The 22,185-nt window shown below is 42.7% G+C and overlaps 1 protein-coding gene across 1 annotated transcript in view; it reads right to left on the bottom strand.

Annotated features, from left to right (window-relative positions):
- The window catches only part of CASQ2 (calsequestrin 2), a 71,277-nt gene that overhangs the window by 35,617 nt on the left and 13,475 nt on the right, over nucleotides 1–22,185 (bottom strand). Inside the window, exons 2-3 of the mRNA XM_041757127.1 lie at nucleotides 3,040–3,124; nucleotides 338–438 (exon numbers count right to left, since the gene is read on the bottom strand). Of these exons, the coding sequence (XP_041613061.1) occupies nucleotides 338–438; nucleotides 3,040–3,124 (186 nt within the window). The remainder of the gene's footprint in view (nucleotides 1–337; nucleotides 439–3,039; nucleotides 3,125–22,185) is intronic.

Below are 22,185 nucleotides of genomic sequence, written 5' to 3'. Positions count from 1 at the left end.
CATGTTTGAGCATCTGCCTTCGGCTCAGGTTGTGATCCCAGGGTCCTGGGATTTAGTTCCTCATTGGGCCTCCCTGAGAGGAGGCTGCTTCTCCTTCTGCCTATGTATCTGCCTCTCTTTCTGTGTCTCTCATGAATAAATAAATAAAATCTTAAAAAAAAAAAAAAAAGAAAAAACCACTGTGAAATAGGCCTCCTTAGTTTTTTGTGAAGCATGAGGAATCGGTCTTAGACTAGGACAGATTACCTAGCTTCTCTGTTCTTATTTTAGGATGCTACTTCCCCATACATTTGAACCCAAACAGCTCCATGCAGGGCCACTGTACATAAATGCTTACATCCAGGAGAAATTCCACCAAGACGTCAGCTGCAAACTCGCCATCAAACTCAATCGTGCGATCACCCTTAAGAACATACAGGCTTCCTTCTTCATCAAAACCTGGAAGAAACAAAGAGTCCCTGAGACAAGGTCATTCTGATGCAAGAAGAGCCATCCTGTGGGCTGAGGTCTGGCTCAGGATTCTTGGGTGACAGTGGGGTCAGGACCATTGGAGCTAGCATTAAACTTAGGATCAGTTCCCTTGAAACCATGCCTGCAACGGGCTTCCGAAGTACACATTTAAATTGAAATAGTCAAGAACCACCAGCTCCACCTGGACTTTAACTTGAAAGAAAAATCTGTTCTCTACTCTACCACTGTTTTAATTTTCCAAAAATACTGCCAACCCTATTCTCCCTATCAAAAGTTTCACTGCCCCCTGCCCACTTGACTTCTTACCCAGGCATTCCAGTCCCTCTGCAACATAATGCCAATCCTGCCCTTCATAGGAAAAGTCACAGATGTTCTCCTGGTTGCCCAAATTTGGTCACTTCTACCCCTGTGCCCCCATCCTGGTCAGTTCCTTCGGGTCTCAGCTTAGGACTTATTTTTCCCAAGAAGGCCACCCTCTTGTCACTACTGCTCTTCTCTTGGTTCTATTTACAGCACTCGCTGGAACAGAAAGCTCTCCAAAGGCAGCACCACTGTCACCTTGGTACCCCAGGACCTTGTACAGAGGCTGGACACATCAGGTACATCATAAATGTCCGTGGCCAGAACAGACAGCTTACTTTTCAATCATAGCTGAATTCTGCACATCTTCTTTTCCCACTTTGTTGATGATGCCACCAGGGAAGGTTCTACATCTTTTCTACCCTCCATTGCTCCTGGTGTAATGCTGTGTGCTTTAACAAATGTTTGCTGGAAAACAGTGTTTCCCCCCCAGGAATGCTAAATAACTGAGACTAGCATTTAGTCCAATTGCATGGCATCCTTAATTCCTTAGACTAATTGTTTTCAAGCTTTCTATTAGCTGGAGGATGCTTTCTCCAAATGAACTCTCTTGCAGAACCTCTAGGGAAAGGGAGGCTGGTCCACTGCCTGCTGTGTCCCATGCACCTCTGAAGAGCTCTGGTCATATCCCGGAGCACCATTTGTAAATCCAAAGGGCCAATGTACCAGGTTTCCTTGATGTCAGCAATGACCGATCATGAAGGTTACCTTCAGAACATCAGCCAGTGTTCTGATGTCGGATTTTGCTCTGAGTGAAATCAGGAGGCTTTTTCAGCATAGCCCGATGGAGATGAAACTCGGGCAAATGAAAGAGCAGGTGAAGATCAAGGAGCAGGTTCACAAACTATAATTGTCCTGTAAGCTCTAAGAACCAAATAGTCCAAAAGAACCTGCCTCAATTCCTCCAGGCTGAGCTTGGAGAAAAGTTCATGTAGATTTTTCAAAGTTCTATCCATTGGGAGAATAACCACTGGTCCATTCTTTTGAAAGTTTGCCCAGCGTGTCCTCTCTAAATCTTTAGATCATGAGAACACTAGTATTTTCCTCTAACTAAATTTACTGGAAACTCTCCCAAATTCAGCTTCCCATGAAAACAATAGGAAAGAAAACTAGGGAATCAATTGGTTCTAGGAGAAGAGAAACAAGTCATTGAGTTGCTTTTGACTAGGGAAAGAGTTTAACATACCTTGTTTTTCTGCTCAAGGGAAAAAATATTCCTTAATTTGTCTCCAGGGAAAAAGATATGCCAGACATCCTTAATAATTCATTATCATTTTACAGTCATGAGTTCTTCTTAGTCTAATCTAAATACAGTCTTGTAAAATTTAAATCTTAAAAAAAAAAAAAGCTGGTCTTCTTGAAAATAAAATAGAGAACAATTGTTTGTAACGCCCTAAGATAATGAACTTTCACGTACCTGATGCCACTACTAATCTTTTTTTTTTTTTTTGCCTTCTGTGTTTACTACTCCAAATCCAATTAACCTTTCTTCAAAGGTCCTGGTTTATAACCCTTTGCTATTTTTAAATAGCCATTCTTCACTGGTCATGCAGAAAAGGCAAAATGGACAGTACACATGTGTGAGTGTTCAGAAAGCAGAGGACCTACCCATTCTCTCTTTCCTTGGGATTAGGGGTGTGAGAATCTGAAAGCTCACTTGCACTTAAACATGATTTATTGACACAAGAGATCACAACATGCACTGTATGGTCACTTAACCATGCCTCATCTAAATCCTCCCTCTCGATCTTAATGATAATGCCCAGCTGGGGTTTAGCTTTACATTTAGAAACCACTGGGACCTCAGAGTCACTACTATTAATGCTATGTTGTGTTGGCTGCTTCAGCCAAGGTGTAAAGAAATAATAGGTGATGGAAGAAAGGATTTTTCTCTCCCCCAGAGAGATCACCACAGCAGTCAGATAAAAAGGTTAGGCTTTTAACCTTCTCTAGGAGCCAAAAGAGAAAGATTTAACTCTTTGGCATCAGTTTCTACAATGATACAAATATATATTAGATCATTCATGTGAAATAATTCACATGATACTGCTTTCACGAAACTCTTCCCCACCCAGGCCTAAGGTGTGCAGAGTCATTTTGTATTCATTTAAAAATAGTCCAGTTATCATGCATGAAGAAATTAAACTGTACTTTTCTTGCAAGACACATTGATTTCTTCCCTGGTAGACCTCAAAAAGTCCCACTTACCCAGCTTCTTGGCAAGCTTGGCTTCTTTCTTGGCATCCACCATCACAAAGCCTATATCTTTATGCTCCAGGACCTGGGCGACAAGCTGAAGGGAAAGACAAGCTGGAGAGTAAATAGGCCGAGGACAGAAAGATGGTAGAAAATGTCACAGGATGATATTATGATGTAATGACAAGAGGATTTGCCTCCATGTGTCCTGTTAATCTGACCAATTCTAGTGGCAACAAAGGGATTCCATGCTATTCTCCCAGGAGAAGGATTTATCAGAATGCTGAGAACCAAAGAGAGAAAAATGTGAGGACCAGACCTAAGACATAGGATTTGGAAGAATATATCCACTCTCCCACACTTTCCTCTGGGTAGATAAATTTAAATTGCGGGAGAGAAGAATCAAAAAGGAAGCAAAGAGTATTTGGATGGCTGTGGATACATGACAAGGGGCCCAAGCCCTTCCCTAGCCACCAACTGGACCTGGAGTCACGTGGGGACACAAGAGACCACAACGTGCACTGTGTGGTCACTTAACCATGCACCATCAAATCCTCTGTTTCATCCTTGATATAGCTGAAGGATGCCAGAAAAACTGAGGAAACTTAAAACAAAGGAGACCTGTGTCCCCAATGCCCAGGCATAGTCCTCGAGCTCCTCCAGCCCCTCGACTTGTGGAGTGGGAATATCCACTGGGTGTGTCTGCCAAATAGACCCAAGATGGTCTTTGAAGTTTTCCTGCAGCCCACTGAGAGAAATAACTAGTGGAGCACTGGAATGGAACCATCAGCCACAAAAGCGAAGAGGATAGAGCAGTGTCCTAGGTGGACAGATGGCTGGATGCTACTCTGGGTAGACACCAGAACAGATGATGACTCCAAACCCAGGACTGGCATCATGTTAACCCTCCTGAAACTCACATCTAAGGAAACAGGGAGGTCCCGCCCTCTGATGAATGGGGGCTTAAACAGAAACAGTGCAGAAGCTATCAGAGAGATCATGAAATATTAAAATTACTTTTCTTTAAACTTTTTTTAAAAAGATAATTATAGATTAACATGTAATTCTAAGAAATAATACAGAGATCTCTTGTACATTTCACCCTGTTTCCTCCAAAATAACACCTTGTGAAACTGTACAATATCACAAACTAGACATTGGCATTGATGTGGTCAAGATACGGAATATTTCCATAATCACAAGGACCCCTCATGTTATCCCTTTATAGTTACATCTGCTTGCTCCCACTCCCATTCTCTTCCTAAAGAGATTTCTATAACCTTTTCATTTCAAGAATATTACATAAGTTGAACCATACAGTATGTAACCTTTTGGGATTAGTTTCTTTAACTCATCATATTTCTCTGGAGATTCATCGAGATTTTTGTGTAGAGAAAAAGACCATCTTTTAAAATTGCAGAGCAGTATTTCCATGGTATGGAGGTACCTAGAGTTTGGTCAATTATTCATCCATGGAAGGACATCTAGGTTGTTTAAAGTTTTTTTTTTTTTTTATTTATTAACTTTTATTGGTGTTCAATTTACCAACATACAGAAAAACACCCAGTGCTCATCCCGTCAAGTGTCCACCTCAGTGCCCGTCACCCATTCCCCTCCAACACCCGCCCTCCTCCCCTTCCACCACCCCTAGTTCGTTTCCCCGAGTTAGGAGTCTTTATGTTCTGTCTCCCTTCCTGATATTTCCCAACATTTCTTTTCCCTTCCTTTATATTCCCTTTCACTATTATTCATATTCCCCAAATGAATGAGAACATACACTGTTTGTCCTTCTCCGATTGACTTATTTCACTCAGCATAATACCCTCCAGTTCCATCCACGTTGAAGCAAATGGTGGGTATTTGTCGTTTCTAATGGCTGAGTAATATTCCATTGTATACATAAACCACATCTTCTTTATCCATTCATCTTTCGATGGACACCGAGGCTCCTTCCACAGTTTGGCTATTGTGGCCATTGCTGATAGAAACATCGGGGTGCAGGTGTCCCGGCGTTTCATTGCATCTGAATCTTTGGGGTAAATCCCCAACAGTGCAATTGCTGGGTCGTAGGGCAGGTCTATTTTTAACTCTTTGAGGAACCTCCACACAGTTTTCCAGAGTGGCTGCACCAGTTCACATTCCCACCAACAGTGTAAGAGGGTTCCCTTTTCTCCGCATCCTCTCCAACATTTGTTGTTTCCTGCCTTGTTAATTTTCCCCATTCTCACTGGTGTGAGGTGGTATCTCATTGTGGTTTTGATTTGTATTTCCCTGATGGCAAGTGATGCAGAGCATTTTCTCATGTGCTTGTTGGTCATGTCCATGTCTTCCTCTGTGAGATTTCTCTTCATGTCTTTTGCCCATTTCATGATTGGATTGTTTGTTTCCTTGGTGTTGAGTTTAATAAGTTCTTTATAGATTTTGGAAACTAGCCCTTTATCTGATATGTCATTTGCAAATATCTTCTCCCATTCTGTAGGTTGTCTTTTAGTTTTGTTGACTGTATCCTTTGCTGTGCAAAAGCTTCTTATCTTGATGAAGTCCCAATAGTTCATTTTTGCTTTTGTTTCTTTTGCCTTCGTGGATGTATCTTGCAAGAAGTTACTGTGGCCAAGTTCAAAAAGGGTGTTGCCTGTGTTCTCTTCTATGATTTTAATGGAATCTTGTCTCACGTTTAGATCTCTCATCCATTTTGAGTTTATCTTTGTGTATGGTGAAAGAGAGTGGTCCAGTTTCATTCTTCTGCATGTGGATGTCCAATTTTCCCAGCACCATTTATTGAAGAGACTGTCTTTCTTCCAATGGATAGTCTTTCCTCCTTTATCAAATATTAGATGACCGTACATTTCAGGGTCCACTTCTGGGTTCTCTATTCTGTTCCATTGATCTGTGTCTGTTTTTGTGCCAGTACCACACTGTCTTGATGACCACAGCTTTGTAGTACAACCTGAAATCTGGCATTGTGATGCCCCCAGCTATGGTTTTCTTTTTTAAAATTCCCCTGGCTATTCGGGGTCTTTTCTGATTCCACACAAATCTTAAAATAATTTGTTCTAACTCTCTGAAGAAAGTCCATGGTATTTTGATAGGGATTGCATTAAACGTATAAATTGCCCTGGGTAACATTGACATTTTTACAATATTAATTCTGCCAATCCATGAGCATGGAATATTTTTCCATCTCTTTGTGTCTTCCTCAATTTCTTTCAGAAGTGTTCTATAGTTTTTAGGGTATAGATCTTTTACCTCTTTGGTTAGGTTTATTCCTAGGTATCTTATGCTTTTGGGTGCAATTGTAAATGGGATTGACTCCTTAATTTCTCTTTCTTCAGTCTCATTGTTAGTATATAGAAATGCCATTGATTTCTGGGCATTGATTTTGTATCCTGCCACGCTACCAAATTGCTGTATGAGTTCTAGCAATCTTGGGGTGGAGGCTTTTGGGTTTTCTATGTAGAGTATCATGTCATCGGCGAAGAGGGAGAGTTTGACTTCTTCTTTGCCAATTTGAATGCCTTTAATGTCTTTTTGTTGTCTGATTGCTGAGGCGAGGACTTCCAATAGCAGTGGTGAGAGTGGACATCCCTGTCTTGTTCCTGATCTTAGGGGAAAGGCTCCCAGTGCTTCCCCATTGAGAATGATATTTGCTGTGGGCTTTTCGTAAATGGCTTTTAAGATGTCGAGGAAAGTTCCCTCTATCCCAACACTCTGAAGGGTTTTGATCAGGAATGGATGCTGTATTTTGTCAAATGCTTTCTCTGCATCTAATGAGAGTATCATATGGTTCTTGGTTTTTCTCTTGCTGATATGATGAATCACATTGATGGTTTTACGAGTATTGAACCAGCCTTGTGTCCCAGGGATAAATCCTACTTGGTCATGATGAATAATTTTCTTAATGTGTTGTTGGAACCTATTGGCTAGTATCTTGTTGAGAATTTTTGCATCCATGTTCATCAGGGATATTGGTCTGTAATTCTCCTTTTTGGTGGGGTCTTTGTCTGGTTTCGGAATTAAGGTGATGCTGGCCTCATAGAACGAATTTGGAAGTACTCCATCTCTTTCTATCTTTCCAAACAGCTTTAGTAGAATAGGTATGATTTCTTCTTTAAACGTTTGATAGAATTCCCCTGGGAAGCCATCTGGCCCTGGACTCTTGTGTCTTGGGAGGTTTTTGATGACTGCTTCAATTTCCTCCCTGGTTATTGGCCTGTTCAGGTTTTCTATTTCTTCCTGCTCCAGTTTTGGTAGTTTGTGGCTTTCCAGGAATGCGTCCATTTCTTCTAGATTTCCTAATTTATTGGCATACAGCTGTTCATAATATGTTTTTAAAATCGTTTGTATTTCCTTGGTGTTGGTAGTTATGTCCCCTTTCTCATTCATGATTTTATTAATTTGAGTCTTCTCTCTCTTCTTTTTAATAAGGTTGGCTAATGGTTTATCTATCTTATTAATTCTTTCAAAGAACCAACTCCTGGTTCTGTTGATCTGTTCCACAGTTCTTTTGGTCTCGATATCATTGAGTTCTGCTCGAATTTTAATTAACTGTCTTCTTCTGCTGGGGGTGGGGTCTATTTGTTGCTTTTTCTCTAGTTCCTTTATGTGTTTTTTTTTTAATTTTTTAATTTATTTATGATAGTCACAGAGAGAGAGAGAGAGAGAGGCAGAGACACAGGCGGAGGGAGAAGCAGGCTCCATGCACCGGGAGCCTGATGTGGGATTCGATTCCGGGTCTCCAGGATCGCGCCCTGGGCCAAAGGCAGGCGCCAAACCTCTCTAGTTCCTTTATGTGTAAGGTGAGCTTTTGAATTTGAGATCTTTCCAGTTTTTGAATGGATGCTTGTATTGCGATGTATTTCCCCCTCAGGACTGCTTTTGCTGCATCCCAAAGATTTTGAACAGTTGTATCTTCATTCTCATTAGTTTCCATGAATCTTTTTAATTCTTCCTTAATTTCCTGGTTGACCTTTTCATCTTTTAGCAGGATGGTCCTTAACCTCCACGTGTTTGTGGTCCTTCCATACTTCTTGTTGTGATTAAGTTCTAATTTCAAGGCATTATGGTCTGAGAATATACAGGAGACTATCCCGATCTTTTGGTATCGGTTCAGACCCGATTTGTGACCCAGTATGTGGTCTATTCTGGAGAAAGTTCCATGTGCACTTGAGAAGAATGTGTATTCAGTTGAGTTTGGATGTAAAGTTCTGTAGATATCTGTGAAATCCATCTGGTCCAGTGTATCATTTAAAGCTCTCGTTTCTTTGGAGATGTTGTGCTTAGAAGACCTATCCAGGGTAGAAAGAGCTAGATTGAAGTCACCAAGTATAAGTGTATTATTATCAAGGTATTTCTTGAGTTTGGTTATTAATTGGTTTAAATATTTGGCAGCTCCCACATTCGGGGCATATATATTGAGGATTGTTAAGTCCTCTTGTTGGATAGATCCTTTGAGTATGAGATAGTGTCCCTCTTCATCTCTCACTATAGTCTTTGGGGTAAATTTTAATTTATCTGATATAAGGATGGCAACCCCTGCTTTCTTTTGAGGACCATTTGAATGGTAAATGGTTCTCCAACCTTTTATTTTCAGGTTGTAGGTTTCCTTCTGTCTAAAATGAGTCTCTTGTAGACAGAAAATAGATGGGTCCTGCTTTTTTATCCAGTCTGAAACCCTGTGCCTTTTGATGGGGTCATTAAGCCCGTTCACGTTCAGAGTTACTATTGATAGATATGAGTTTAGTGTCATCATATCTATTCAGTCCTTGTTTTTGTGGATTGTTCCACTGAACTTCTTCTTAAAGGGGAATTTTAAGAGTCCCCCTTAAAATTTCTTGCAGAGCTGGTTTGGAGGTTACATATTCTTTCAGTTCCTGCCTGTCTTGGAAGCTCTTTATCTCTCCTTCCATTTTGAATGAAAGCCTTGCTGGGTAAAGTATTCTTGGTTGCATGTTCTTTTCATTTAGGACCCTGAATATATCCTGCCAGCCCTTTCTGGCCTGCCAGGTCTCTTTGGAGAGGTCTGCTGTTACCCTAATATTCCTCCCCATAAAAGTCAGGGACTTTTTTTCTCTTGCTGCTTTAATGATCTTCTCCTTATCTTTGGAATTTGCAAGCTTCACTATTAAATGTCGAGGTGTTGAACGGTTTTTGTTGATTTTAGGGGGGCATCTCTCTATTTCCTGGATCTGAATGCCTGTTTTCCTTCCCAGATTAGGAAAGTTTTCAGCTAGGATTTGTTCAAATACATATTCTGGCCCTCTGTCCCTTTCGGCGCCCTCGGGAACCCCAATTAAACGTAGGTTTTTCTTCCTCAGGCTGTCATTTATTTCCCTTAATCTATCCTCATGATCTTTTAATTGCTTGTCTCTTTTTTCCTCAGTTTCCCTCTTTGCCATCATTTTGTCTTCTATGTCACTCACTCGTTCTTCCACCTCGTTAACCCTCGTTGTTAGGACTTCTAGCTTGGATTGCATCTCATTTAATTGATTTTTAATTTCTGCCTGATTGGATCTAAATTCTGCAGTCATGAAGTCTCTTGAGTCCTTTATGGTTTTTTCTAGAGCCACCAGTAGCTGTAAAATAGTGCTTCTGAATTGGCTTTCTGACATTGAATTGTAATCCATATTTTGTAACTCTGTGGGAGAGTGGGCTGTTTCTGATTCTTTTTTTTGAGGTGAGGTTTTCCTTCTAGTCATATTGCTCAGTGCAGAGTGGCCAAAAACAAGTTGTATTGGGAAAAGGAGAAAAAGAGAGAGAAGGAAAGAAAAGAGAAAAAGAAAAAAGAGAAAGAAGAAAAAAAGGGGAAAAAGAGAAGAAAAAGAAAGAAAAAGAAAGAAAGGAGAAAAAAGAGAAAAAAAGGGGGGGTGGGGGAAGCAATCAGAAATCAAGAAGAAAGAGAGAAAAAAAAGCACAAAACAAAAAACAAACAAACAAAAAAAAAACAAACAAACAAACAAAAAAAAAAACCACGGGGGAGTATCTTCCGATTCTGTGTACTTTAAGTCCCTTGACTTCCCCTGGAACTGGTCCGTCTCGCTGGTCTTCTGGGGGAGGGGCCTGCTGTGCTGATTCTCAGGTGTTAGCACTTGGGGGAACTGCTCTGCCCCTGCCTGGTGCAGGGCTCAGTGGGGGGTGTTCACCCCGTGAGGCCCCGGGAGGAAGCCACAGTGGCGGGGGCAGCTCTGGGACCCTGGAGTCAGCTCCCGCAGTAGCTCCGGGGCTCTCCGTCTGCAGGGCCTGGGGGCTCCGGGGCGGGGCCGCTGATCTGCTCAGTTCCAGGCAGGAGCGTCCTTGCTGTCCTGGGCCCTCCCGGCCTCTGCCTGTCCCTGGGGGAGGCCGGATCCTGGGCTGTGTCCCGGCGCCCTGTGCTCCGGGGCCTGCACTGTTGGATTCGCGCTCCCGCCCCGCAGCCCCCACCGCGGAGCCGCTGCCCGAGCCCCTCCGAGCTGCTCCCGGAGCCGCGCCGCCCCCTCCGCGGAGCTTCTTCCTCCGCCCGAGCCGCCGCCGCTGAGCTGTTCCCGGAGCCGCGCAGCCCCCTCCGCGGAGCCGCCGCCCGAGTACCTCCGAGCTGCTCCGGGCCCCGCCGAGCGCTGCAGCCCTTAGGGAGCTCGGCGCATCTCCCGGGGCGCAGTTCCTCTGTTACTGTCCCAGGGAGCCCGAGGGCGTCCCCGCCTTTCTGGGGATCCTGCTCCAATTCCCCGGGAGGCCTTTCCGCGGGGAAGGTTGGTGCAGCTCCTGCTCCTCCGGGACGGGGCTCTCCTGTCCTGGGGACACTCGCCCCGGCCTCAGCCCGGCTCCTCGCGGGCCCCTCCCCCTTGGAGGCCTTTTGTGTCTTTATTTCTTTTTCCCCGTCTTCCTACCTTGATAGAAGCGCGAACTCTTCTCACTGTAGCGTTCCAGCTGGTCTCTCTTTAAATCTCAGGCCGAATTCGTAGATTTTCAGGATGATTGGATGGTTTTCTAGGTAATTTGTTGAGGACAGGTGACTTGGAGACCCTACTCTTCCGCCGTCTTGCCCCTCCCCCCTAAAGTTTTTGACTATCATGAACAGAGCTCCTACAAACATTAATGTACAGATGTTTTGTGAAGGTTAGTTTTCATTATTCTAGGAAACATGCTCAGGAGTGTGATTGCTGAATAAAGTAATTGCATGTTTAATGTTTAAGGAAACCGCAAAACTGTCTTCCTGAGTAGCTGGTTATTGCACTCCCACCAGCAATGTAGTGATGAGTAATCCAGTTCTCCCACATCCTTGCCAGGATTTGGAGTTGTCACTATTTTTAATTTCAGCCATTTCAATAGATGCGTAGTAACATTTCATTATGATTTTAATTTGCATTTTTCTAATGTCTAATGAGGCTGAACATTTGAACATTTTTTCATGTACTTATTTGACCTAGAGAGTCCTTTCCCATGAAATTCTTGCTCAGGTTTGCTTACTTACTAAATGGGTTGCTTTTTGATTGTTGAGGTTTTTTTTTTTAAGTTTTTATTTATTTATTCATGAGAGACAGAGAGAGAGAGAGAGAGAGGCAGAGACACAGGTAGAGGGAGAAGCAGGCTCCATGTAGGGAGCCCGACGGGGGACTCAATCCCGGGTCTCCAGGATCAGGCCCTGGGCTGAAGGCGGCGCTAAACCACCTGGCCACCTGGGCTGCCCGATTGTTGAGTTTTGAGAGCTCTTTAATATTAGACCTTTGTCAGAGATGTGGTTTACGAATATTTCTCCCACTCTGTAGCTTATCTTTTTATATTCTTAATAGAGTTTTCCACAGAAGAAAAGTCTTTAATTTTGATGAAGTCCAATTTAACAGCTTCTCCATTTATGGATTGTGCCTTTGGTGTCAAGTCTAGGAACTCTATGTCTAGATCTTTTTTTTTAATTAATTAATTTTTTAACCTTTTTTTATATTGGAGTTCAATTTACCAACATATAGCATAACACCCAGTGCTCATCCCGCCAAGTGCCCGCCCCCGTGCCCATCACCCAGTCACCGCAACCCCCCACCCATATCCCTTTCCACTACCCCTTGTTCATTTCCCAGAGTTAGGTGTCTCTCATGTTTTGTCACCCTCACTGATATTTTCACTCATTTTCTCTCCTTTCCCCTTTGTTCCCTTTCACTAATTTTTATATTCCCCAAATGAATGAGACCATATACGTTTTGTCCTTCTCCGATTGACTTACTTCACTCAGCACAATACCCTCCAGGTCCTTCCACGTCGAAGCAAATAGTGGGTATTTGTCGTTTCTAATGGCTGAGTAATATTCCATTGTATACATAGACCACATCTTCTTTATCCATTCATCTTTCGATGGACACCGAGGCTCCTTCCACAGTTTGGCTATTGTGGACATTGCTGCTATAAACATTGGGGTGCAGGTGTCCCGGCGTTTCACTGCATCTGTATCTTTGGGGTAAATCCCCAGCAGTGCAACTGCTGTGTTGTAGGGCAGATCTACTTTTAACTCTTTGAGGAACCTCCACACAGTTTTCCAGAGGGGCTGTACCAGTTCACATTCCCACCAACAGTGCAAGAGGGTTCCCTTTTCTCCACATCCTCTCCAACATTTGTTGTTTCCTGTCTTGTTAATTTTCACATTCCCACTGGTGTGAGGTGGTATCTCATTGTGGTTTTGATTTGTATTTCCCTGATGGCCAGGGATGTGGAGCATTTTCTCATATGCTTGTTGGCCATGTGTATGTCTTCTTTGGTGGAATTTCTGTTCATGTCTTTTGCCCATTTCATGATTGGAGTGTTTGTATCTTTGCTGTTGAGTTTAATAAGCTCTTTATAGATCTTGGATACTAGCCCTTTGTCTGATAGGTCATTGCACATATCTTCTCCCACGTCTAGATCTTTATCCTGAAATTTTCTCCTAAAATTTTTTTGAAAAAGATTTATTTTAGAGAGAGCAGGAGTAGGGGCAGAGGGAGAGAGAATTTTGAAGCCAACTCCCTGCTGATCAAGGAGCCTGAAATCATGACCTGATCCAAAATCCAGAGTTGGCTGCCTAACTGATTGAGCCAACCAAGTGCCCTTCTTTTCCTAAAATTTTTATTGTTTTATTTTTACTTTTAAGTTCTTGATCCATTTTGAGCTACATTTTGGTAAAGTGTAAGATTTATGTTAACGTTGCTGTTATTGTTGTTTTGTCCAGCAACATTGTCAAAAAGTCCATCTCTCCTCCATTAAGTTGCTTTTGCACTTTTGCCAAAGATCAGTTGACATAATTACGTGGAACTCTTCTATCTGCCAATATCCCATGGCCTTGATTGCAGTAGCTATATAATAGAAGGTGAGCAGACTACCTCTCCCCACATGATTCTTTTTCTTTTTTTTAAGATTTTATTCTTATGTAATCCCTACACCCAAAATGGGACTTGAACTCACCACCCCAAGATCAAGAGTTGCACGCTTCCCTGACTGATCCAGCCAGGCACCCCCCCCCCAACATGATTCTTCTTTTTCAAAATTGCTTTAGCCATTTAGTTCCTTTGCATTTCGATGGAAACTTTAGAATAATCTTGTCTATAATTACAAAAAGTATTTCTAGGATTTTCACAAGAATTGTATTGAATCTTCCCATTTAAATCTGTTTATTAACTTGGGAAGAAGTGACATATTTACTATATCTATATAGTAAATTCATGAACATGGTATGTCTCTCTATTTAGTTAGAGCTTTTTTGACTTCTCTCATCAGCATTACATAGGTTTTAGCATACAAATCTTCTGTGTGTTTTGTTGGGTTTCTACTTACCTATTTAAAAGTTTTGAGTGATTATTAATAGTATCATATTTCAACTTTTGGTGGCAATAAACACATGGATATAATAGAAGCCAGTTTATCACCAGTAAATAGATATACAATTGGTTTGTGCATGTTTATCATGTATTTTGAAACCCTGCTGAACTATTATTAATTCTAAGAGTTATGCCTTTAGGGTAGCCCCAGTGGCGCAGCAGTTTAGTGCTGCCTGCAGCCCGGGGTGCAATCCTGGAGACCCAGGATGGAGTCCCATGTCAGGCTCCCTGCATGGAGCCTGCTTCTCCCTCTGCCTGTGTCTCTGCCTCTCTCTCTCTCTCTCTCTCTCTCTCTGTCTGTCTTTCATGAATAAATAAATAAAATCTAAAAAAAAATAAGAGGTATGCCTTTCATTTTTGTGTGTTCCCTTATCGCACTGACAAGAAGTTTCAGCATTATATTGAATAAAGTGAACATCTATGCCTTGTTCTCAACCTTAGAAATTTGTCTACTTCTTTCAGTTTTATCAGTTTTTGTTGCACATATTTTGTAGACCTGTTCTTTGGTGCACATTCTTTTAGATTTTTTGCTTTCTTGGTGGAGTGACCCTGGATCTACTTGGCTCTATAGTTTGTGCTGTAAGTACCTCTACTTCCCCTTTTGTGGTTGCTTCTCTAATTTTCTCTTCATTCTTATATCTCCCTTCACTGCTCCTGGTATCTATGGATTCTTCCCTGAATTTCCTTTCCTGTTATAACTTCTTTGAGGGATTTTTTTGCCTGTTCACTCTTCCCTCCTTAACTTCCTCACGTGCTCCCCATTCCCTTTCTTTCCCTCTGCTCCTAGCCACTTCTGTTCCTTTAAGGCTTAACATATTGATCAGAAGCACAGAAGCTGTTCTGTGGAGTGCCCCTGGTGACTGGGGGTGGAAGAACAGTTAACAAACAGCACCACCTGCCCCTCCAGCCATTTTTTTTCTCCTTTCTTGGATTCTCACAGAGACTAGGGAAGGCTTAGGATGAAATACATCATCATCAGTGTTTATGTTATGGCTCATCTTGAGCTTTCCTGCAATACTTGAACAGGCCAATCTTTCTGCAAAGTCACTTGGCTCTATTCTGCTGTATTCAATTCATTAGACAAGGTCATTTCTAAAATATTTAAGTGTGATTGCCCTATTTAGTGCTATCAAAATGTTTATTTATATGTTCCCTTGTCTATCATTCAAAATTAATGATGATGAGATCTAATGGTTTTGTGATAGTAGTAAGTTTTCCTACTCCTGCAGCATGAGCCTCTAGCATTGGTTCTTAAACTTCAGCATACATTTAAATCACTGGTTAAAATGGGACTTCCTGGGCCTTAGCACCAGAAAGCAGAGAATAGAGCTGGGCTGGGGTTTAGAGATGTACGTTTTCATAACCACACTGCCACACCGCATGATTCTGACACAGCAGATCTCATACCACATACCACACTGTGGAAAGCTCTGCTATAAATGATTGTCAGTTCATCCAAAAGTGATACAGTATCATGTTTTTCAACTGTGACCCTCAAGCCCATGCTTGGCTCTGTTGACCTCTCTATCTTAGGCATAGGATAGAAATATTAATAATAGTAAGAATATAAGAGATGAACTCTGAGCATTAAGCAGCAATTTTAATTCTGACCTCTCTTAGGCATACCCCACCATGTGTTGTTGGGCTTTAGGTAGATGCAAATGTGTGCCTCCCCTAGGCATGGAAGCTACGGCCTCTAGTTACCTTATCATTATTTATATGTGACTTTTGAACCCATCAGAGTGAGAAGTGCTATCTCAAGCAAGCTCAGTCCTGTTTATTGGGTTTCCTGTTTAAGCATAGCCAGTCACTGTCCTAAGAACAGATGGATGGACAGAGCTGGCAGTCACAGATGGACCAGAAACCCATGCTAGCTGAGACCTGCCGACCTCCTTCTTGGCACCCACAGGCACGATCCCTGTAGTGTCCTGTCACTCTCGCCTCCCACCCTGATTAGGCCCAAAGCCTGCCCACTTGAGCTCTGTCATCACTCCCGTGAGCCCTAGCATGCACCCTTAATGGGCTGGGCCAAGGGTGGCCAGTGCTGGCAGCAAACCAAGAGAGAGCAGTGAGACTGGGTTGGGGGAGAATGTCTGTGGTGAAAGCCCAGGCTCTCCTGGGCTGAGTCCCGACATGACCCAGTACCCCCAGGATCAAGAATCTCTGCCGAGCTGATGGGGCCAGCTGGACATTGTCTGCCTCTCAAACTTGGCTATGTCTTGTTTCTGCCTTTGCTCTGATCCTAAATCTCCAGCTCAAATGTTACTTTCTCCACTGTGCTGCAGCCCAGTCTTTTTGCACTCTCTCAGTTGCTGCCAGCCTTGGCACCCCTGGCTGTAAAGCAGCTCCAGGCTCATCTTTCACTCCAGCCTCCTTTCTGTGAATTCCAATAGTCCATGGCAGGAACATGGCCCTCTGACACTTACTTATTTTGCAGTCATTAGAGTCACATATAAACCTCTTCTGTATTGTCAATCTTTCCTCCCGAAGGAGAAGGACCCCATTTTGCGCCTCTGATCTCTCGTATAGCTCCTTAGAGACATTCAGCATACTTTGGATATATGAATCAGCTGGCCCAAGCACTTGATAAGTTCAAGGGACTTTTGAGCCAAAGTGGGAAGAGGCAATCACTAATTACAGTGATTAAGAGTCACAAATATGAGGAAGAGAAAAAAAATAGAGTCAATATATTTCCTGAATTCTTAGAAAACTGGAATACTCTTTTCCGATGTGACTTCAATCTTTTCCTGTTGGCTTATAATCTTTCTCCACTGGTTTTATCTGGTTAGTTGGTTACTTCTCAGATGGCCTTCTCTGTCCTACAGAATGAGGTTATCTATTTTTTTTCTTTTTGAAGATTTTATTTATTTATTCATGACAGAGAGAGAGAGGCAGAGACACAGGCAGAGGGAGAAGGAGGCTCCATGCTGGAGCCTGATGCGGGACTCGATCCCGGGACTCCAGGATCACACCCTGGGTAAAAGGCAGGCGCTGAACCACTGAGCCACCCAGGGATCCCCGAGGTTATCTCTTATTGGTTGGTACATGAAGCCCTGGGCATGGGTCCAATGCTCATTCTTTCCAGAAGCATTAGGATTTTCTTTGGCCCTGGATCATTCCTTTGAGTACAATCTAACTTAATAATAATTTTAAAAAAGTTATACTAAGTAATATGCACAAGTCAGTGTAAATAAGAAGATAGTATACCCTTTCTCTCTTTATATCGCATTGAGTATGTATTTATGGCAGCACTGTTACCCTGCAATGATGGAATCAAAGTAAATTTCATCTTTAAATGAATAAATGAATCCCATCTTTAAATAGTTTAGCCCAGTGGTTAAGAATACAATGCTTGGGGGACGCCTGGGTGGCTCAGCGGTTGAGCGTCTGCCTTTGGCTCAGGGCATGATCCCAGATCCTGGGATCGAGTCCCACCTCGGGTTCCCTGCATGGAGCCTGCTTCTCCCTCTGCCTGTGTCTCTGTCTCTCTGTGTCTCTCATGAATAAATAAATAAAATCTTTTAAAAATTAAAAAAAAAAAAAAGAATACAATGCTTGGGGTCAGAGACCTGGATTCCTGACAGGATCACAAGTGCTGGGGCTCTGCTATAAAATATGGACAATAACAATATCTATTTCATGAGGCTATTTTGAAGATTAAATGAGATAATGCACGTAAAGTTGCTGACATAGTGTTCGGCATGCAGTAAGTGCTTAATAAATGTTATATTTTTTTTCTTAATATTATGACAGCTGGATAAGATTCTAGACCTTGTGCCAATTCAAAAGGACCAAAGCCTAATGTATCAGGATGTAGATAAAGCAAAAACTTTTCATCGAGGACCTGCTATGATCAAGGTATGTGCTCAACAAAAGTGTGTAAGGCAGGTTAGAGCGTCAAGGACCCTCTGATTTCATTAAGGACGAAGCTAATGAAAAGTTAACTGGTAGGTACATAAAGACAAAAGGTAGAAAACAAGGGTTATGGAGAAGTAGAGAGCGAGCGAGCTCGTGGGCAGGGAGGTGAAATCATGCAGAGCCCAAGGGGCTGTGATAAGCAGCGTGGATTTACCTTCCATGCACTCAGAATGAAATCTAAAATTCCTAATATGCCCAACAGGGCCCTGCACAGTTTGGCCTGCCTGCCTCTCCAACCTCATGTGGGGCCACTCTGCTTCTTACCTAATACATTCTTCTTCAGTTCCTCAAAACATCAAGTTCTTTCCTGCCCCAGGAGGTCTGTGCATGGGGTGTCCTTGTTCAGCAGTGTCCCTAAGACCGAGGCTGGGCAGCAGCTGCAGCTGTCTGCAAGGAATGCCTGGGTCTATTCACAGAAAGTCACTGAATGGCTCTACTTCCATGTCCACCCTTCCATCATTCTAGAAGATTCTTTTCTTCATACTTTGCCAACTCCTACTATCCTTGAAGTCTGCACATAAATGACAGTTTCTCAAAAGGCATTCCCTGACCCCCTGTCTGAATCAAGTACTTTTTGTACTCTTGTCCAAGGCGTCTTGGGAATTTCCTTTACACCTTTCTCAGTTCGTAAAAACACCTTGACCTATACAATCGTCTCTCTATACCTACTCATTTGATATCTGTTAAGCTCTATGTCCATGTTTGTTTTTCTTCCCGTGCTCTCCCTAGTATATATAAACCTGACCGGAATGGATCTCAGAAAATATTAGTTCCTTGCTCTCAGTGTGATCTCATTTGAGTTGTGGAATCTAAAACAAAACAAAACAAAACCGAACTCATACATACAAAGAACAGCTAAGTGACTGCTGGAGTTTATAAGGGGTGGGTAAAATGAATAATCGGAGTCAAAAGGTACAAACTTCCAGCTATAAGAAATATAAAACTCGGGGATGTACTCTACAGCATAATGGGCATAGTTAATAATACTGTATTGTATGTCTAAAAGGTGGTGAGAGAACAGATCTTAAAGGTTCTCATCACACAAAAAAATTAGTAACTATGTATGGTGATTGATGTGTTGGTGACACTGTGGTGTATCATTTCACTATATATGCATTTATATATATGAGATATATATATACATTTATATATATTTCATATATTTATTATATTATATTATTATTGTATTATATTGTATTGTATATTGTATTATATTATATTATATTATATTATATTATATTATTATTGCACACATATTATTGTATTAGTTTCAGGTAACTAATACAATGTTATATGTCAGTTATATCCCCATAAAAAATTGTTTCACTGAGGGGCACCTGGGTGGCTCAGTCATTTAAGCCTCCAACTCTTGATTTTGGCTCAGGTCATGATCTCAGGGTTGTGAGGAGCCTGCTTATGATTCTCTCTCTCCCTCTGCCTCTCCTCCCCCGTCTTTCTCCCTCCCTGTCTGAAAAAAACCCTGAATTTGTTCTATTGAATATTTTCATAAAATAAAAATGACAAGATTTTAAAGTCATCTGGTTACATTAACTGATGGAAATATTAAATTACTAAATTCACCTGTAAAATGAAAAAGTGATAACACTGCTATATTTTTGGGCTGTAATTTAAATCCCAAACTCATAGGATGAATGTCCAACTCCTGATTGGCAAGAAAATCTACTTGTATAGATCTAAAACCTGTCCTGAAAGGTAGAATTGTTCCCCTCTTTTGTCTCTGTACCTTGAATATATTACTATTTCATATCTGTGTTGCACATGAACTAGTCTATACATTATAATTTTAAGGGACTATGTGCCTCTGGTAGGTAGCAGCTTTACAGCATGGTGTAAAAAATTTTAATTAAGCAATTTCACATGGAAATTGAGATTTCTGGCTTTCCTTGAAAAGTCAGAGGAGCTGGAACCACATCACTACCTTGCAGTAACTATAAACACAATTAATTTCTCAAGGAAATAAATCAATGAATGAGGAGATTGCTTGGGAGAGGAGAGACCTGGACCAAGGAGGAGTGCACAGACAGGCAGAGGTCAGCATTGAGTGCATCTCAGGAAGACGAATGGCAGAAGCGGAGGTTGGGAGATGCAGACATGCAGGGTGGGTGTCGAACAGGCTGGCTTACTTGGGCTTAAGAGAGCTTATCTGAGGGCACTGAATGGAGTGATGTATTTAAGGCACATGAGAAAAAGAATGTAAAGGATTTGAATATTAGGATGAGCGATTCTGAGCGAGGTATTTGGGTAGAAGAACAGTATGACTAATTGAAGTTTGAGGAAGGTTGATCTGAGGGCATAGGCCAGACAGACAGAAAAGAGAGTGGAAAGGAAAAGTGACCAGTTGAGAGGCTGATGCCATTGTCTGAATGGGAGAGGACTGGTCTCAGACTGAAGTGGAGGCAGTGGACGGAGGAGGTGTAACGTGGGAGGTGATGGTTCAAGTAGAGAGTCCGTCAGACTGGCAACTCTTCCATGGCTTTGGAGAGAGAAATGAGGGAGAACTCACAAAAAGGAGGAGGCAAGATGATTCCAGGGTCCCCAGCCAGGGAACAGAGTGAAGGACGACACAGTGATATCAGAAGGGCATGCCAGAACTGGAGGCAAAGTTCTCAGCTTGGATTTAGATGCCACGCGTCCATGGCAATCCAAGTCCATCCAAGAGATGGAAGTGCCAACCTAGTGCTCAGGGGGTGAAGTCCCAAAGGAGCAGTGGAAGTGAAAGGTGGAGGCGTAAGGGCAGGTGGCATTTTCAGGGAGGTCAGTGTGTGAGAAAACCACAGGCTGGAAGACTGGCCATCTCATAGGAGGCATGAGTAGAAAGAGGAGCCTGCCCTGAAGGCAGGGAGGAGGAGTACGGGGAGATATCAGAGGAGGACAAGGAACATAGTGTGATGACTCCAAAGTCACGGCAGGAGAGAAGCTCAAGAAGGAGCAGGTGGTTGGATCAAATATTACAGGGAGTCACGGACAATGGGACCACCGTGAAGTGAGACTGGTAAGTCACCAGTGACCTTTCAGAGATCTGGGCCAGAAGCCAAAGCACTGGGAGTTAAGCAGCTGAGTGGGTGGCAAGGACATGTTAGAGCAGGTGTGGATCACTCATTCAAGAAGTTTGCCCATGAAAGGTGGGAGAGAAAAGTCCAGCAGCACCAGCAGTCATGTCCCGTGGGCTGCGTGACTGCTCCCTGGGCCTCTGGACAGCAAATGCACATTAGCAGGGACCCTGTGTTTGTCCCTCCAAATGCATTCCTACATTTGTACCACATTCAGTGGTCAGAGGGAAGATGGGGAAGGCATGCAGTGGTTCCGTTAATGGGAACTGAGTGTGTGGAGGGGTACCTTCAGCAGGGCAAGATTCTGAAGAAAATCAAGGACTGGGGATCTTGGAGGAAAAAATGTCACCGATCTTTGCTCAAAGTGAATGTCCCTCAGGCCGTCATTAAAAATACCCTGGCTGCAATCCTGCTCTTTCCATGTAAGCCAAGAAGCACACTGTTTTCACCCACTGTCCCTGATACCATCTGGCTACATGTCAAGCAATTCAACAACTGCGTGTCCTCCCTTGAAACTGGAGAGCTGACGTTTATCCCCGGTAATCTCCTGTCACTTTCTGCCACCCTCAGATGAGGCCTGGGCTATGTATAGCTAGGCGTTGGCACGTGATGTCTCCATGCAGGAGGCGGGCAAGGGAATGGAACAGCTATTTTATGAGATGGAAGTAAATATTGGGCCTCTTGAGGCTAAAATGGGTGACCTCCAAGAGAGCTTTGGAGAAGAAGGAGGCTGTTGATGGTTTCCACTGGCACTCTTAGGCTCTCTCTTTGGTCAATGCCAAGGAAGAGACCCAAGGACCAAGGCTATGTATTCTTTCCACCATGTTGAGAAGCAGTGTAACAACAATAATAAAAATAGCACCCATTGGGTGTTCATTATACACCAAATACTACTCCAGTGCCTTAGGTGGATTATCTCATTGAATCTTCCCAAAACCCACAGAAAGCAGAAGTTTAGATGCATAGAGAGGTCAATCAACTTGCCTATGACCACACAGTGCTTAAGTAACATAGCTGGGTTCCAAACTGACACTGTAGCTAGAGAGCCCAGGCTCTCAACCATTACATTCCACTCTCTGCACCTGGGTCCCAGAAACACCCAGGCCCAGATCCTGGCTCTGCTACCATGAGCAGGTCACGACTTCTCTGATTTCAGTTTTCTAACCTAAAAGTGGGATTTAATTCTTGTAGAAGTAGCATGGAAGCAAGTACTTAGAGAATATTTGTTCCCTCTAAATTCACTTGAGATAGGGCGCCTGAGGGGTTTAGTTGGTTAAGCGTCTGCCTTCGGCTCAGGTCATGATCTCAGGGTCCTGGGATTGAGCCCCACATTAGGCTCTCTGCTCAGCAGGGAGTCTGCT

The sequence above is a fragment of the Vulpes lagopus genome, chromosome 5 (assembly GCF_018345385.1).
Source record: "Vulpes lagopus strain Blue_001 chromosome 5, ASM1834538v1, whole genome shotgun sequence".
In the NCBI taxonomy this organism is placed as follows: Eukaryota; Metazoa; Chordata; class Mammalia; order Carnivora; family Canidae; genus Vulpes; species Vulpes lagopus.
The sequence above is the reverse complement of the archived record's forward strand: the minus strand, read 5'-3'. Positions and strand labels throughout refer to the sequence as shown.